Source organism: Platichthys flesus, chromosome 21, assembly GCF_949316205.1.
Source record: "Platichthys flesus chromosome 21, fPlaFle2.1, whole genome shotgun sequence".
Classification (NCBI taxonomy): Eukaryota; Metazoa; Chordata; class Actinopteri; order Pleuronectiformes; family Pleuronectidae; genus Platichthys; species Platichthys flesus.
In genome coordinates, this window is record NC_084965.1 from 12467771 (window position 1) to 12485829 (window position 18059).

At 44.2% G+C, this 18059-nt stretch overlaps 1 protein-coding gene across 1 annotated transcript in view; it reads left to right on the top strand.

The window, feature by feature from the left end:
• LOC133932741 (solute carrier organic anion transporter family member 5A1) overlaps positions 1 to 18059 on the top strand; it is a 39145-nt gene that overhangs the window by 16542 nt on the left and 4544 nt on the right. The window contains exons 3-9 of the mRNA XM_062379560.1: positions 4444 to 4576; positions 4664 to 4881; positions 10150 to 10314; positions 13597 to 13795; positions 17029 to 17188; positions 17634 to 17875; positions 17980 to 18044. Of these exons, the coding sequence (XP_062235544.1) occupies positions 4444 to 4576; positions 4664 to 4881; positions 10150 to 10314; positions 13597 to 13795; positions 17029 to 17188; positions 17634 to 17875; positions 17980 to 18044 (1182 nt within the window). The remainder of the gene's footprint in view (positions 1 to 4443; positions 4577 to 4663; positions 4882 to 10149; positions 10315 to 13596; positions 13796 to 17028; positions 17189 to 17633; positions 17876 to 17979; positions 18045 to 18059) is intronic.

Here is an 18059-nt window from a genome sequence, read left to right on the forward strand (position 1 = left end):
ATGCCTATTTTTGACTCTTGCTGCTGTCAATTTGCAAATAGATGCAGATTTAACTAAAGAACAGTCTGATACTGACGGTTGTTCTATTGTGGGAACTGTAAATCTTAACTGTTTAACCCTGCAGGTTCTTGACGAGGCAGTGAAAGTCCTCTCCTTTTTTTATTGTGTCCACGCAATTAAATTTGCAATCATTAATCTGTGGTAATTAGCTTGACCACCGGGGAGCCGCTTGATTAGGTGCAATGTGCTCTCTCATCAGGTCCAGTTCCGCCGTCCTCCTTCATCCTCTGCTGCTCTCAGGGGTGAGGAGAACAGAAGGTCAGGAGAGGTTGGGGGATGGGAAAAGGGGGGTGGCCATTTTATTGTTATGCCTGGAATTCCGTTCACAGTCAAGGAAGCTGTGGAAACATCTGGGTGCTGTATATTCCAACAATTCCTGGCATCTATTGCCGAGGTTTTTTCTTGCACTACATCAAATAAATACAGTAATTTTTAGGGGTAAAAAACATCTGTATGGAATATTGTCAACTGTAAAGCAGAAGTGACAAAGAGCCCTAATATCGACCAGCCAAAATGTCGACCTGACCAAAGCTAGTCTTGTTATGTTGTTGTTGTAGTGTTGATTTTTAATATTGGGCGTTGCCTGCAGAGGTTAATTGGTCATCAAGCAGTAGCTGATTGGCTCTGAAATTGCCTTTGCACTGATGTGAACTCCATTCAGAAGCATCAGCAACCACTGCCTTAGCAGCATTTACCTTCCTGTATCCACACTTCTGATTCATGCCTCCTGCTTTTTACTGCCAAGCTCCTCTCTCTGCTTCATTCATTCCTACAAGCTGTGAATGAGTCAGTGCAGCTCATGAATACAGAGTCAGGAGGAGCACAGCTCTTGGCGACAGTGTGGAGGAGGCAGAGTGGAGACAACAGAGCAGCGCTGGTCCCTGAAGGTTAGATACGAGCGGGATGTTGCTGAGCCAGCTTTATCACTCACAGCAGGATCAGTCACCACAGACTGCGTCCCGAACCCCTCTCCCTTCTTGACCTCCGTTTCTTTATCCTCCGTCACTGCTCCTCGCTGCCACTCCCCCTCTCACAGATGTTATTGTTTCTTCCTACGTCATCCCTCTCCACTTTCTCTCCCGGCCACTTTCATCTCAGTTTATCAGTTTTTATTTTTGTCAGTGTCCCCCTTTTATTGCCTTTCTCTTTCCAGATTATTGAATAGTAAATCTCTCCTGCTGCTGCCTGACATGGCTGCGTCCATCCATCATAAAAGCTGTCGCTGAAACATTAAATTGGGGTCAATGACGCACGATAAAATGTCTAACCCTATCCCTCCTTCACTCATTGCCTGGATGCCCTTGCACCACCTCTGTCACGTTTCCACGTGCATTTACGTACGTGCTCATGTGTATTTATGACCCTGAGAGCTGCTGACGCTAAAGCCAACGAGTTGTAACTGATGCAATGTTGCCTTTTGATGAGTTCTTTTCAGTTCCTGTTGTTTTTTTGCACTATAAACATTTTCTCACACCTCGTTAATATCACGTTGCTGATATTTGATCCTGTTTTTAACATGTTAAATCACACGCTTTGTGACTTCGTCCCCCAGTTCGCGTCTTTTCATGCATACTAATGTGTTGAGCAAAGTCAGCACAAAATTACCACAACATATTGAATGTGAGACGGAAGGACAACATTGAACGTTTAAGTGCTGACTTCATATAACCTAAGCATGAAAAGCCAATAACTGCTGTGGAGAGCTCCTAATCCATTACCTCTGCACGTGTAGAAAATTATATGAAGCCTGTAACGTATTGTCCTTCACGTGCTGCTGCTGAAGGTCTATTGCGTAATTGAGTAAAGTGAGCTGGTGGCGCTCCATGTTCTTCATTGGCATTCAATGACTTCTTTCACCGCAGCATGTGTGTTTGTGTGTGATGGAGCATTACTGCTGTGCCAGCACGTTGCTCAATCCCATGGCTTGGCCCCGGCCGCTCTTCAACCCGGCCGCTTCTCACCAATCCACTTCATCCTGTCCCATCCAAACCCATCTCGGCTTGGTGCCAGGCGGGCAGGGTAGGGGCAACAAGTCAGACTTGGTTTATGACCCCTTCGTCCTCCAGTCGGGCCGATTGCTGTTAACATGATGGATGGAGTGGCAAGAGAGATGCTGACATAATCACCTGAGAGGGATAAAACATTGTTGTCCCTCCCGGGCTGCCCGAGGGAGGCGAGGATGGAGATTGGAGGGCAGAAAAATGACCATACTTGCTGTGATCAAGCTTTCACTCGATGAATGAATGGCTGGTTGCATCGATCTGGCTCTAGTCAGAGTGTTTAAATGATAGGGGGTTAGATTCCGGGCACAGGAAGGGCCAGCACACAGCAGGGTCGGATGATGAGAAGGATTCCTTCAGGCATGAAATCCTGCTGACTTGCACAATTTATTTTACTCACATTGCTCGAGTCCATTCATGTTTTCTTCATCAACCAGCTGAAAACAACAGGATAATCTTTATATTTGCCCACATTTACATTCACATCAGAATTTTCACGAGGCAAACTCTCCGAGGCTCCATTAGGAAGTAGGAGATTTGAAACTGAAATCCATGGGGTCTGTAAAGCAATTTATAGCAAATGTTGAAACTCATATTTAATCTCTGTCATCAAGGGTCTAGTCAGCATCATTATAATGCAGACTGTGCTCTGTGCTTTATAGACGAGGGAAAATTGTACCACAAAGGTATTATTCACAAGATTAGGTTCTTTAAAGACGGTTTTAATTTAAAGATGGAGATAAGGACTTTTTTCAATCCCTGCCAACCAGAATTAATAGTTTATTGTCACTGGGTGGTAATATCCTGTTACATTGTGTTACGGTTTGGCTGCTGCAGTGAATTGATCTCCCCCCTCCCCCCAGCCAGCAGGATATGAGAAATGAGTCAAATGAAAGGAGTTAAAAAGATGAAATGTGATAGGCGGGACAAGGAGACCACGAAGAAGTGAAAGAGGGATAGAAAACCTGCCTCAGGTGCTTGGAGAAGTGAGTCATGTTGATCTATGGGAATGAAACTGCCAAAGTCCCTCAGGCTCAAACAAACACATATTATATACATTCATACTGTTTTTCAAATATATATATATATATGGTCTCCTACCATTTCTCCTAAAGCACAGACACACACTTTGGAGCCTTGTCCGTTGCATTTTGACTCCATGTGTGATGTGTTACTGCATTAGGCTGATAAGAGGATTAGCTGAAGGGCCTTTTATTCTTTTTCCCCAATAGTTGTGTTCAAGGAAGCCGTGATTTAATTAAGGACTTGGACTCTTACTGTGTGCATGTTTGTGCTCTGTATCAGGAAGTGCTGGGATGAAAATATGAGTGGAGTAAAAGACACAAGCCACTCGGGATGAAACTGTGTAGAATGCAAATGTTGGCGTGGCAGCTGAAACATTTGGTGAAACGGACTGAGAAGAAACTGCTTTCAAGCTTCCATTCTGGGAAAGAACTCGCTTGTCCATGTGCATTAGTTATGTCATCTGGCAGAGAAAGATTCTCTGGATTTAAGAGAGAGTCGTCATTTTGAGTGTTTGTCTACTCTCCTCCCACCTGACGTCCCTGCTGACAGACACAGGCCGTTACAAACACGTGTGCACACACTGCTGCCAGCATCCGACTATGTGGCATTTAAAATGGACATGTAGAAGAGCAACAATTGTGTTTGTGTGTGTTTGTGAGAGAGAGACTGTAGCATGTGGTTCGTAGCTCTGTTTGCCGGTAAAACTGAGAAGAACTGCAAACTCTATTTGTGGGATTTTTCCTTCATAGAAACCTCTCGATGTGTAGGCCCTCACAACTCCACACGCACCATAAAGAGCCAATCCCTCTCCACGGTCACGCATGCACCCGCACCCTTCACGGCTCGCGGCCATGTTCCAGGTGTAATTGTAGAAAGTATGGCCCCTGATTACAGCCAGTAAGTGGCTTTGACTCACGTCTCTGCTGGATGTCCGCAGGAGGTTTTTCCACTCGTCCAACTGAGGTTATCTAACTTTAATGAGTTTTTCCCTTCCTGTGGCAAAGTGACTGAGTGTGATTGGCTCTCCCCGGTGGTGATCTGAGAGACCCCGCGGGTTAATGGTTGGCCTCCCACTCGCTCTGTGGTTGGCCGGTGCGGGTGAGCTGCGGGGGTGCCCGCAGGTCAAAGTGAGACCTCAGGAGCCCTAGGTCGGTTGTTAGAGATTCTTCAAATGCTTTGGGTAATGACCTCATGGCTCCCGCTGATCTCAGAGCAGGTGTTCTGAATGTGGTGGACAACGGTTTCCGCATGTCTGATTTCAACCGTGGGTCTTTAAAAGTATTAATGAGGAAAGTGGAAAAACTTGCATGTTATTGATTGATGTTCCTAATTGTCTTTTGTTATTTTTGTTTTTTAGCCATCATGTATGTGATGGGCGCCCTGGGACCTGCAGCTGGCTACCTGCTGGGTGGAGTCCTCATCGGCTACTACGTCGACCCCACAACTGTCGTGAACATCGACCAGAGTGACCCTCGCTTTGTTGGCAACTGGTAATTATGCACGTGCATAATGTATGACAGCGTGTTTGCTCGTGTCTCTATTTGCCTCACAGCCTATTTACTGCTACTTCCTTTCAGGTGGAGTGGCTTTCTCCTGTGTTCCGTTGCCATGCTGCTGGTCATCTTCCCCATGTTTGCCTTCCCCAAAAAGCTGCCTCCTCGCCACAAAAAGAGGAAGAAGAAAAAGATCGGCTCGCCCGGTGACGTGTCCAGCGATGATGAGATGATGAAGGAGAAGTCCAGCACCAAAGGCCAGAAAGTCACCTCCTCCATGGGCTTTGGGAAGGACATCAAAGGTGAGGAAGAGATTAAATCAGCCTTTCTCCTCCACATGTGGATCTCCTAGGTGTTCACAAGTTCCTTACATAAAGGAACTGAGAAATATTGATGTACAAAATGGCCCATAATCCAATCAATGGTGCAGATTAGACACCTTATCTAAACGTGGAAGCTCCATCGAGATCGGCTGTACAAGGTGTTATTGATTGATGATGGAAGCGGTTTTCCACACAGTTTCCTAATGAAGCAAGTAATTTACTGTAAACACGGACAGGTTTACTGCCCAGTGGCTTCTATTTACCAGACTGAATGAATAGTTAACAAAGCCAAAGGTCATACATAATGCTGTCAGTTAAAGACTTGGTGTTTTGGCTTCTAAGTAAAGGACAGAATGTTTTCCTGCCTCCACACTTTGATAGCAATGCCCAGAGGAATTCAGTTTTTCTATCGTCCATCTGTCTCAATCCTGTGAAGACGATAACTACAGAACGCAGGAGGGATGGCACGTCTTCCTGTTTGGTAGAAAGGTTGAAGATGAAGTGATTCGATTCTAGTTACATATCAATGGTCACAGTCACTGTGACCTCTGCTCCGTCCCATTCTTGTGAATGAAATATATCAGGAATCCCTGGAAGGTATTTCACTGCATCTGGCACTTGGGCTCAAGGATGGCTGCGTTAGAATCTGGTAGTCAAGGTCAAGGTTACTGTAACCTCACATGCTGTTGGTTATAACTCAAGATCTCATATACTAAAAATGATTACATTACAGTAATACCTTTTATTGGATTTCTTTTGAGGCTGCATTATGAATCATGAAAGTTGGAGATGGTGTTTAATAAAGTAACTGCTTGTACTTACTTATGCTCCTCTGTGCATCAATACATTCTTTAATGTCATCTCTGAGCCAGATACGCCAGGAATCCCCTAGTTTTCCGCTGGATGAGCCGATGAGCCTGCTCCAGTGTTTCCCAGTTATCTCTCGTCTCGTTTTTTCTCTCTCTCCGGCAGACAGCTATCTCTCTCGCTCTCTTAAATGAGCTCTCGGGGGAGTTCAGTCACGTTTCCACGCACCGGAGAAGACAGACCGAGCAGCAGAGCGAAAACAGTGGCATGCGTGTTGGCGCTCGCACTCTACTCAACACAGGGAAAAATAACGATTATGAATTCTGACATGTATGTAAATGAGTGCATAATCATACATTTATGCTTGTGTGTGTATCCCACAGCAGGGCAGACAGGATTTAGTGTCATAGAGAGGAAAACAGATAAACTCTGAATGCATTAAAGCCTCTTCAGTCTCCTGGTGTTTGACTCGTCCCAACAGGATGTTTTAGGCTATTGTGCAACCTACGGCCAATTTTGCGGACGCAGGCACTTCAGCGTTTGGATCTGTAATGAGTGTTAGTGCTGTGCATGTCCTTCTATCGAGGTTTGTGTGTTTACAGCACTAATTCAGCACTTTTTGTGAAAGATACGCTGCACTGAAAGAGGCGGTTTTCAGCAAGCATGTTGTTTTTTTTTTACCTTCAGAATGCAAGCAAATACTGCAAAGTTTTGCCTACACATCACAGGGATGCACTGATTATGGAATGTCCCAGACCTTGGGCAGCTGCGGCATGAAAGCAAAGATCAGCATTTCTTTAACTTTGTATATAAGTGAATTTAAGCTGGTATAGATTAGTACCTGCAGCCACCTACTGTTTATCACAATGATATTCATTCAGCATGATTGCTGTGCTGAATGGAGATCAAAGAGGAGGTACAAATTGATCGAAATGCTTCAGCTATCAGTTTTTTAATTATGTATGTAACATATGTAGATAACTGTTATTAAGAGATGAGCCTAAATGTCATCTGGACCTAAAACACCCACAGAAATGTTAGGAGTAGATGTGGTCTCTCAGTTCCAAGTCCATTCTCCGGATTCACGTTGATAGTCTGAATGTAAACAATTGGAAGACAGGAATCCCCAAATATTGGTCGATGACACCAGAGGCTCATTCATCACCAGACGATAGCCGACGGGCTCTCTTATTGGGGCTGCAACGATCCGCTGCGATAGATCAGGATCAATGCTGATACCAAACATGGCAGATTGACGATCAGCCATGATGTGACCGATCCATTTAATACAGTTTCTTGATCAATCTCAGTCACTGTCATCTATCATAACACTCAATAGGTTAAAATCCCTCAAAGTGATTCCAGTTTGTTCCCTGCAGTGAATCTTTCATAGAATGAACTGATCATCACTAGTAGAGTTAAGTCTAGCCACAGTACATAATCATCAGGCAAAACTTTTATTGAGAAGCTGGTACAGAAACAGTTAATTTGCTGGAAGTGGTTTCTTTTTACCTTTTATTTATTCTAATCACAGATTCATAAAAACTCTTAGCGTAACCTGTTCCAGCATGGTGGGTCGGAGCAGCACTCGTACGATGTGTATTACGACCCGTCTCCACTAAAAGAGAGCAGATGGTTGAAACAATTCAACTCAGTCATAAAATAAATTCTCACTAATAAAATGGCAAGTGTGGCAACTACTGCGAGCCAGTGGTCTGTCTGATAGAGAGCAGCTGCTGTCGACGTCGACAGGACCTCGCCATCTGTCGTCCGTCTCCCCCCCCCCCCGACAAGATTACAGCCCAAGTCCCCAATAATGAAATAATTAGCATCGCTATTCTGTCCCTACCTTTTTGATCTGGGATTACACTGACAGATGCTAGCATTTCCCCACCTACAACAAGATTAGCTGAATTAGCGCTGAGACGACTATCCCCAAGTCAAGGCAGCGTGCCAGTCAGTTAGACCGGCCAGCTTTATAATAACCTCCCCAATAAAAGGCAATAATGATCCACTTCCTGCTTTTTCTTTTGTCCTTTCTCGGCTTTGTGGCCAAAAAAAGCTCCCATGATGCCCTCATGACTGTAATAATATCTGCCCTGGCACTCACTCACACACATGCGACAAATGGACAATTCTTTTTAGAGAATTCCAACTTTGTGTCCAGATTAATGGTCGAGGCCAAGTGTTGAATGTTGTGTGGTGTGTCTGGAGCAAATGAAAGACCACAGATTAACAGCGAGAGAGAATGGGCTGCTGATCAGGAACAAAAAAGTGAGACTTTTAAGATAAACTATAAAAAATAAGACCAAATTTTCTCCCGTCCTCCATCTTTCCTCCCACAGACAGTCGAGGTCAAGGGTAGTCAACACAAAGTTTCTCTGACGCCATAGTTGAGATTAATTTGCTTCTTTGAGTAATAAATATAATATAATATTTTTTGATCAAGGGACCTGTTCTGGGTTCTTTCTTCTGAAATTCTGAATCATATAAGACATGTTTTTTGTTAGTATTATATGAATAATTAGATTTTTCAGTCCAATACCTTTTTGGCATCAGTGTTATGATCCTGGATGTAAACAGGGAAACAATACAAACCAAACCTCTACTACACCTGCAGCTGACTCCAGCTCAGGGCTAGTTGGAGATGACGTCCCTGCAGCATGTCCTGGATCTTCCTCAGGACATCCCATAGTAATCAGGGCCGAACTACATGAGCTCCCCTCCTCCTCATGGAAAGCAGCGGCTTGAAGCTGAGGTCCCTGTGGACTGCAGAGATCCCCATTCTGTCATACTCTTCCTGAAATCCTATACCTCAGCCTTGTTGAGATGCAGGAGATTTCATGCACCAGTGACCGGAGAACAGTGTTTTCTGCAACCTTGTACCTCTGGCAAGGACGTTAGAGGGAGAACTTTTCTCAGCCGAGGCACAAAATATACAGAAAACAGTTCTTCAAAAGGCACAAGCCTCAGAGCCCCATGAGATGGTAGTTTACAGAAAGGATGGGTGTTGATAAGAGGTTTGGCATTCTGATATAAACATGCAGACGTGCATCTTTTACATGTTTGCCGTATCACTTTGATCGCATACAAGTCCTCGGGTTCATCCATGGACACAAGCATCATTTTTCATTTTATTCAGTTGATATTGAGTTTTAACTTTAGAATGAAAATCTATCTTAATATTAATAAAGATATGTCAAACTGGAATTGTGATCATTTAGTTGGTCATATCTATTGTCCAGTTATTGATAACTTGAAATTAATTTAGATTAGAGATTAATTGGAAATATCTTTAATTTCTTTCTACCGAGTGTCAATGTAATTACACACATCTGTATGCTAGAAGCTCTGGGAAATGGGAGACGTGAGCAGCTGCTTTCAAACCATTGTCATATGCTGTAAATTTCTACCGCAGCTCTCAGATAAAAAAACGTTTAATTTGCCCCACTTTAAGCATAATTATATGTATTTATTTATTGGCCATTTCCTTTTGTAGACACGTTAGAGTTTATGGATTAAGGGTGATGTCATGATTCAGGGGGACAATGAGAGCTATGTTGCTATGATGGCAAACATCTGCCTGAGATACTGATCCCAATTAGCTCCTGTTAAGGAAAATAATTCTGCACTGCTTTTCGTCCGATCGAGAGGAAGTGACATCTGAGCGGTATCTCTGCGATCAATTGCTCTTCCAGCCTGTGCCGAAGACACAGAAGAAGTTGTTTCAATCTACCCAGTAACAGTGATGTACTCGAAGTTCGACAACGTAACTTTTGAGTGACAGGAGCAGAGGGCATTCTGCATCATGGCGACCGACTCGTATGGACACCGTCCTCAAGTCCACGTAAAGGCCATGTTTGCCCTTGTTGTGATGAACCAAGGGTGATGGCATTCAGGCTGGATTTGCAGAGATGGTTTGTTTTGCGCCTGCAGCACAAAAACCTCATGATCCACATATGTAACTTGCATCGTGCAGCTATGGAGTAAAATGGCTTGACAGGATTTCCGGCCACAATAATCACAGATGAGTAATTAAAAAGGCGCTGTTAATGTTTAGATTGTGTTCATAAATAACCTGAAAGTGATTTGCAGAGAAGAGCAGCTGCATGTTTGTGTCTTGTTTGCGTCTGCATTCATGTGTGAAACAAGGATATTTATCCAGATGTAATGAGACATGGCTGAGTGCATGTTTGAATGCGAGCGTGTATTTATGTGTGTGCGTCACTGGTATTTAAAGATGCTGTTAACTTGACTCTATATTTTACCTCTGTGTAATTACTATACAAGTTTACTTGGGTTACAGGTTAATTACAATTTTCCGGCAAGATGATTCCATCGAGTTCAGTTTCAGTGGAAGTGATTGACAGATTAAGAGACTGACTGTGTGTTAATCACAGAAGCATGTAATGAGGGGCTCTGTCTTGTACCCCTCCCCAGACCTCCCCAAGGCAGCACTGAGGATCCTCAGCAACACGACCTTCCTGTTCGTCAGCCTGTCCTACACGGCAGAGTGTGCCATCGTCACCGCCTTCATCACCTTCATTCCAAAGTTTATCGAGTCTCAGTTTGGCATCCCCGCCTCCAACGCCAGCATCTACACTGGTAAGTCTGCCGCTGTTGCCGTCACCGCATCATCGTGACTGTAAAGAGTCGGGTGTGAAATGCTTCATGCCTCCACAGCTGCGCGTGTGTGTTATTAAAATTCTTCACAGATATATTTTAATTGTCTTGTGAGTCAGTGGCGCCTCTGTCCCCTGTGGGCTGCCACCAAGGATGTGTGGGAACTGATGATGAGTGTTTATTTAACACGTGCAATGAGCAATGAAGTCAAATATAAATGTTGGTTGAAAACAATACAGAGGGGCGCGATGGTACCATGTAGCTGCATGATAATGATATCAAATGTATAAAAGTAGCCAATACTCCCTGTTCAAAAGCAGGAATTAGCAGGAACTGACTTATTAATAATAATAATAATTTAATAAAAATAGAGATTTATGATGATACAACAATTGCATAATCCACAAGTGAAAAGCAGTTAATTTTGTCCGGAGAAAATTAGATCATCTTTAGGTAAACAATTATTATTTAAAATGAGCAAAGCAGGAGGAAGTAGGTGTTTTTAGTTGCCTTCTCGTGGGTTAATTTAATTTTCCCTGAAAATGTGTGAAGTGTCAAATACATGAGGGAAAAGTTCTCTCATCAAAATGTAAATTAAATTGTGTTACCTTGGTTAACAGTGTTTGAAAAATAATAGATATTTTTCTATTAAAAAACAGTGAATATTATTATTGTGAGAATCAATTCAAAGCCTGGATGTAAAGGATTGACATTAGTGTATTAGTTGTAGAAAAATGTTATTTTAATGTGTGTATTGCTTTTTTTTAACGATCATTCAATGGGACCAGCTCCTTTAGTCCGTATCAATTTAAGATCACACTTGTCATCAGCTGTCCTCGTGCGCACATGGATTCAACGCTATGAGTCATGTAGTCTCACAGACTTTAACTCACTGATGAGCTTCCTTTACATCCCCCGACTGTAACACCCAAATCTCTGTTGACTGCTGGAGACACATGCATCATGATACGGTCATGTGCCGGACACACACACACACACACTCTCTCTCTGCCACACTGACACACACACACACACACACTCGTCCCTCTGCACAGCCTGGAATGTGTGCAGCACATATGTAGGGTGTACAAAGAAACCAGCTTAATCCTGGAGTCTTGTCTGAGCCAGTGGTGCTAACACACAACTAATCTGCCATCAGGATTATTACAGAGAAGACTGATTGAAAACTCAATTATAGCTTTGAAAGCATATACGTGTGTGTGTGTTTGTGTGTGTTTGTGTGTGTGTGTGTGTGTGTGTGTGTGTGTCTTAGTGAAACACACCCCCACAAACACAATGCCATTGCCTCATCTCATCTGCCTGTTGCCAGGATACAAGGGTAAGGGCAAACGGGTGTTGTGGTTGCCATGGTTACTCAAATGATGCCAAGCTACTGGGAGAGGAAGAGGAAGAGGAGCAGAAGAGGAGAGGAAGAGGAGCGGTTCCTCCTGCTGATGAGAGCACAGAGCGTCCAGATGGAACGAACAACTCAGGCTGTCCCCCGATGGTCGTAGGAACAGTTTTTATAAGACCATTGCTTTGGCTCCTACAAAATAATTGTGTTTTTTTAAATAAGGTCAATACGGTTTAATAAAGTTTGGATTTTATGTCATTCTATCTAATCTAATTCACTATGGTTTCAATGAAATCTTCGTTTTCCTTGGAGAAAATAATAGGGTTCAATGTTTTACAATTAACCACAAACCTTATTAAAAGTAACAAAGAAAATCAAATGTAGATCTTTTATACATTACTTATTCTATAAAATAAAGCTGTTCGCTTCTGCGCAGGAGGTAAATTCTTTTTTTTATAAACTAAAAACAAAAAAGAATTATAAATAAAAAATGTATAAATAGCAGAAAATAAATGAAAAGTAGATTTTTAAATTTTCTGCAAATTTTGGTAAGAATAAACAAAAAGCCAATTCATTTGCCTAAATAATAATAATAATCCTTAATGATAATCCTAACAATTTCAATAGGGCCTCACTGTCAGTCAGTGCTCGGGCCCTAATAAATAAGAACCTCACAAAATGACCACCTTGTTTAGTGTGTATGATGCTCAGTTAAAGAGCTGCCACCGCTGCATGCTCATTAGATGCTGCTAGAGAAATATCACTATCGTCCCACAGGCCTCCCTCAGCTAGCGCTGGGGCTGCTCCTCATCTCAGCCTCTGTCCCTTTTAACAAGACGCTTTCTTTTCTTATTAATTTTCTCTTATTTCTATGTTGTTTCGTTCTGTCCCTTCTGTCCAAAAGCTACAGTTGATAATCGTGAGCCACGCTGAAGTTTGTCCTAGAGGATCTCTGACATGCACACACTTAGCAGATAAATCATTTCATAATGACTGCATAGCTATTAATCCAGATAAAACATGTAAAGCACTCATGTGGCATTTAACACAACGTGACAGTGCATGTGTGTGTGTGTGTGTGCGCGCGCCTTATCTCACTGTGATATGATATTGGGTTTGACCGTGTATATGTTTAATCCTGCAGAAAGCACAAGGTTTTAATAGAGAAAACATTACATTACAGGATAATATTATGCTACAGCTGTCTGATGCTCTCACTGGGCGTATTCTGAGACACTTTTTCTATCTCCGTCTCTTGCCCTCTCTCCGTGTTCGATGCACGCACGCACATGCACACGCTCACACACACAGAGAAGCCAGATGACATTTCTGTGTACTTGGATCACATCTCCGCTCATCCTCTCTCTTTGACATGACCTCATCTTGGTCGTTTCCCAGCCGTAAGTGCCCCGAGCCGGGTTCGTGGGCCGCCGTGTGCAGCCTCTCTGAGCCGTCACTCCTGCCCGATGACACCCACCGGCTGAGCTTGCCAGCAGACAGCTTTGCCTTTCTTCATGTTGTCAATTAGACTAGCTCGAGTGGACTGAGGGCACGTGTTTGGTGGGCTCACTGATGGACCCCCAGCATAGCCTGGTCTCACTCTTGCAGCAAAGCCATTTTCTGGTGTCTCTTTCCCCCTTTTTTTTTTACATTATTTATCGAGATTGATGCGTCTTTCTCGTGCATCTATGTCCAACAAGCCAAGCGTTTATACAAAAGTGTGACATGTTCATTATTATTCATGTTACTACACCACTTTAAATAGTGTAGATCACAAGCGTATGGCTCTCGGTCACGTTTTACAGTTATAAATTAATTAAGTGTTAACGTTCTGTCAGGAGTCAGTTCTATTCCTGTCTGAAGTGTTTCCTCCATCTCACCCCTCCTATTCTCTCTGGTCCCTGTCACAGGTGTGATCATTGTCCCCAGTGCCGGCGTGGGCATCGTGCTGGGGGGCTACATCATCAAGAAGCTGAAGCTCGGAGCCAGAGAGTCGGCCAAGCTGGCCATGATCTGCAGCGGGGTGTCCCTGCTCTGCTTCTCCACGCTCTTCATAGTGGGCTGCGAGAGCATCAACCTGGGAGGCATCAACATACCATACACCACTGGGTGAGGACACTTGTGCCACTAGACTAATCTGATCATAGAAGAAAAATCTGGCACATTGAGAGAACGGATATCTGTGTGATATTAGGTGCAGTTTGATTGGATTTAAAGGAGACTGTGTCTCTCTTTGTCATATTTTAATTAAAGAAGACCTTACACTGCATTGGAAGGTTTGTCGGAAACACCCACACACACAGAGGAGGTGGGTGTGGGTCTGGGAGACTGTCAGCGCTCCCATCACCCTCATGTGTTGTGGCGTTGTGTCGGGAGTGCAAGTGATTAATTAGCAAAGCTGGCATCTGCTCCCGTGGCTCCGGTGAATCACGCTGCCACCTCTATTTCTGAAGCCGCTGCTCGACACCACATCAGCAGCTATCAAACGTCCGCCGTGTGAGCCCCGCGGACAGACATGTGCAGCGGACGTCTGTTGGCACACGCAGTCCCACAGACGACACATGGATGCAGCAGGCGTGGAGTGACCCCGGGTGATGCATGAGACACTGCAATGTGATAACAAACACATTGACTGTAACATTATCCTCTCAGATCGTACTATGCTCTCATCATCACCAATGACGGCGATAAGTCCTGAGTAGGGCGCATAGACAGTAGAGAAAGTTTTAACAGTCTTAGATTCAGTCAAGCTGCAACAAATGTCACACACTGGTAGATACCGGTCCCCTTAATACACCAGATTATATCCATAAAAATCCATAAATTCCCTGTGAGATGTTTTAAATGTCAAATATGCCCGTTTGCAATGTGATAAAATAAATACTGTATCCGCCCCTGTTATGGGTTGGTTCTTGGCCCACGTTCCATCCTTCCATCAAATGTAATAGAAATCCCTTCAATTGTTTTTGTGTTATCCTGCTGAGAAACAAACAAAATAACCAACAACCAAATGGACAGTGGTGAAAACATCTCCTCCTTGGTGGTTCTAAAGATATTTGATGATGGACCTTTTTACTTTGAGTAAACTGTCCATCATCTAGAAATAGGACGAAACACCTGAGGGTGAAACTGCTGAACCTCTGGGAAATTTACTCTTCACATAACAGAGCTAATCAGAGCGATTATTTGCCAAATAGCCAGCGTGGCCTTTTAAGTCCCAAAGCTGACCCCCTGATAACTGTATTCTTTGTTTGAGCCGCTGTTTACGGAGGGGTCAACGGGACCGTGTGAGCCCGTCGGGCTCCTCATTATCAACCGCACTGGTCACTAGTGGCTGGTAGCACCCACATGAGGAATGTTTAGCCCAAGCCCACCCTTTGTGTCACTCATCTGGACTCACAGTCCAGTCTAGACGTGGCTCTCCCCCGCTGACAGGCAGTTGACAAAAGCGTCCTCAACCCTTTTCAGTACCGTGATCATACCGAGTTATGAAACATGCTTGAATAGCTGCTAAAACTAACTTAAGCTGTTTGGTCCGTTTGCAAACTATAATCTTTGTTCTTGAAAAACCTTCAACATAGATTTGTCTTTTTAGTCGATACTGTCCTTGTTCATTGTGTTCAGTGCTAAACCGCCTTAAGCCGCTCGCTCCCCTGGCTCCGCATTCTGGGTTTTTATACAGCGCAGCCTGTGCACTCCGACGACATCTGGAGGGTTCAGCGAGGGCCGGGGTTTAGCCTGGAAAAGGACATGTGCAATCACTGCAGTGAGCCCACAACTCCAGCAAGGCTGATGATCACACACACACACAGGCACACACACACACACACACACCGCCTCACACACACATGCACACACAAAGAGCGACTGGCATGTGACACTGTTATGTCAGGGCAAGCCCAAATGTGCTTCCCCCCTGACGACCAATATAAAAACAAAGCAGACTGTTACTTTATGGTCTTGTGAAAAATGATGGTCCAGTGATTTTAGCAGGATGTGTTTTTCGTGGTCACTACTCACAAATAATCACCTCAGACACATTATTAAATTAGAAGCTTTCTAAGATAAGGATCCCATCACTCTGTGTGTGTGTGTGTGTGCGTGTGCGTGTGTGTGTGTCTGGGCGCGTCAGCCCTGGCTGTTGTGTTGTCGGGGCGAAGCTTCCCAGAGAGAACCCAGGACTCGCTTCACTGCTCCTGGTTCAGACGAAAGCTAATGGGCTGTTTTGCTTAGAGCGACTGTTCCCACACTGGCTGTCGAGCCACTGGAGGTGTCACTTCCTCAACCCCTCATCCTTCTATCACAACACATCACAAAAACTAGTGGGGTGGCCAGTTTAAAACTAGTTAAAAGGATTATGTGCAGCAGATTAATGTGAAGTGTCACTTTATATGAATTCTCCTATTTCTTTATGACAAACTTGGTCTTTTTCTCCTGCTGTAACAAAACTTTATGTTGTGTGATGCGGTTCAGGGAAGTGAAGTGGGAAAGTGTTTGCAGCAGGTAGTTTCGGGTTTTATTGGAAGTTTTGTGTAAACTGTGAAACCACAGAAATGGATTCAGTGTTACTGGAACTAAATGGTGTGCTTCCACCCCATCATGGCCACGCTTGGGTGGGGGGGGGAGGGAATGTACATCGTATAAATGAATGTTTATAAATGAATATGCTCCAACAGAAAATGTCCTCGCTGACAATGCATCTCTTTGAAAACACTTGTCCACAGTGTAAATTTTAAAGGACAAGAACATTGTCTATTCATTTCAATGTTAACTAATACATTTAGTTATAAAGAAGCATGAAGTGTCTCATCTGAATTATGAAAAAAATACAAACAAATGAGATAGATGGTCTGTGCTGTCGATTCTTTGTTAAAAACATGACATGTAAGTGACAAAAATCTTGTTTAAATGAGACATGATGGTCAAATTCAGGTTCATCGTGTTTTTACTTGAAAAGGTTTCAATGTGCTAATGTACAGAAAGCATCCCTTTGTTCTCGCTATCTGCTGCTGCTGCTCCTCTTTTCACCCTCTGTCTGAAACACTTGCTTTTAGCTCCTGGCTCTTTAAAGCCCCCCCCCCCCCCAGTAAAGCCACTCTGTTGGGATTGGTCAGCTGCTTTCGGCCTCCGCTCTCGCTTCACCTTTGTTGGACTAGATGCCGTGCGTTATGCAAATGTAGGGCTCCATTGTTATGTCACAATGGTGCAGGAGTATCAGCCGAACTGTTGATGAGGTTTAATTTTCTCAGGAAAGAAACTGATAAAGCAGATTGTCTCTTTTAAAATCTCGTTGCGCTTATGACTGATCCTCCTCGTTCTCGACTCTGTCTCCGTCTGTTCAGGCCGACCCTGACCATGACCCACAGGAACCTGACGGGAAGCTGCAACGTGAACTGTGGCTGCAGGATCCACGAGTACGCTCCCGTCTGCGGCTCCGACGGCATCACCTACTTCAACCCCTGTCTGGCTGGATGCAGCACCGTGGGCAATGAGAGCACCGGGGTGAGTTCTTACACACACAACAAACGCACACGCACACACAGAAACACTCATTCACCTTCTCACTCCACCCACGCTCCTTTTGTTTTCCCGTCAAATCAATAATTGGACCAAATCCATTCATGGATCAGATGCAACAGAAAAATAAATGACTGGCGAAAGTGGTTTCTGGAAGAATTTGCTCACAAATCATTTCACGTTCTCCTCCCGAAGCTCTGAAAGTACAGGAAGTGTCCGACTCCTCAACAATGTCAGACAGGAAGTTATTACAACACCAGGAAAGTAAATGTCTAGATTCTTCATCCGGATCACTGACTGCGACACAGGGCCGGTGCCACCCAGTCTGTGTGTGTGTCTGTGTGTTTGTGTGCGTTACACTACAATAATCGTAGTCTTGTTAAGGGAATTAGTGTGAGTGGAGATTGACTCGTGTTGTCTGGGACTACAGATCAGGAACTACACGGACTGCGGCTGCGTGCAGAGCCGGCAGGTCATCACGCCGTCCTCCGGCGGGCAGGTCAACCAGCTGCAGCTGGTCATCGTCAAAACGTACCTGAACGAGAATGGCTACGCCGTGTCGGGGAAGTGCGACCGCACCTGCAACACGCTCATCCCCTTCCTCATCTTCCTCTTCATCGTCACGCTCATCACCGCCTGTGCCCAGCCCTCCGCCATTATCGTCACACTCAGGTAAGGGACCACCAGACCCCGTTGACTGCTGAAGTTTGAATTATCCCTCCACAAGTCTGTTTATAGTTTGGTCAATGTGGGTCATCACCTTTGTCTGTTCTCAGGTCTGTGGATGAGCAGGAGAGGCCCTTTGCTCTCGGGATGCAGTTTGTCCTGCTCCGGACTCTCGGTAAGTTCCTTTTCC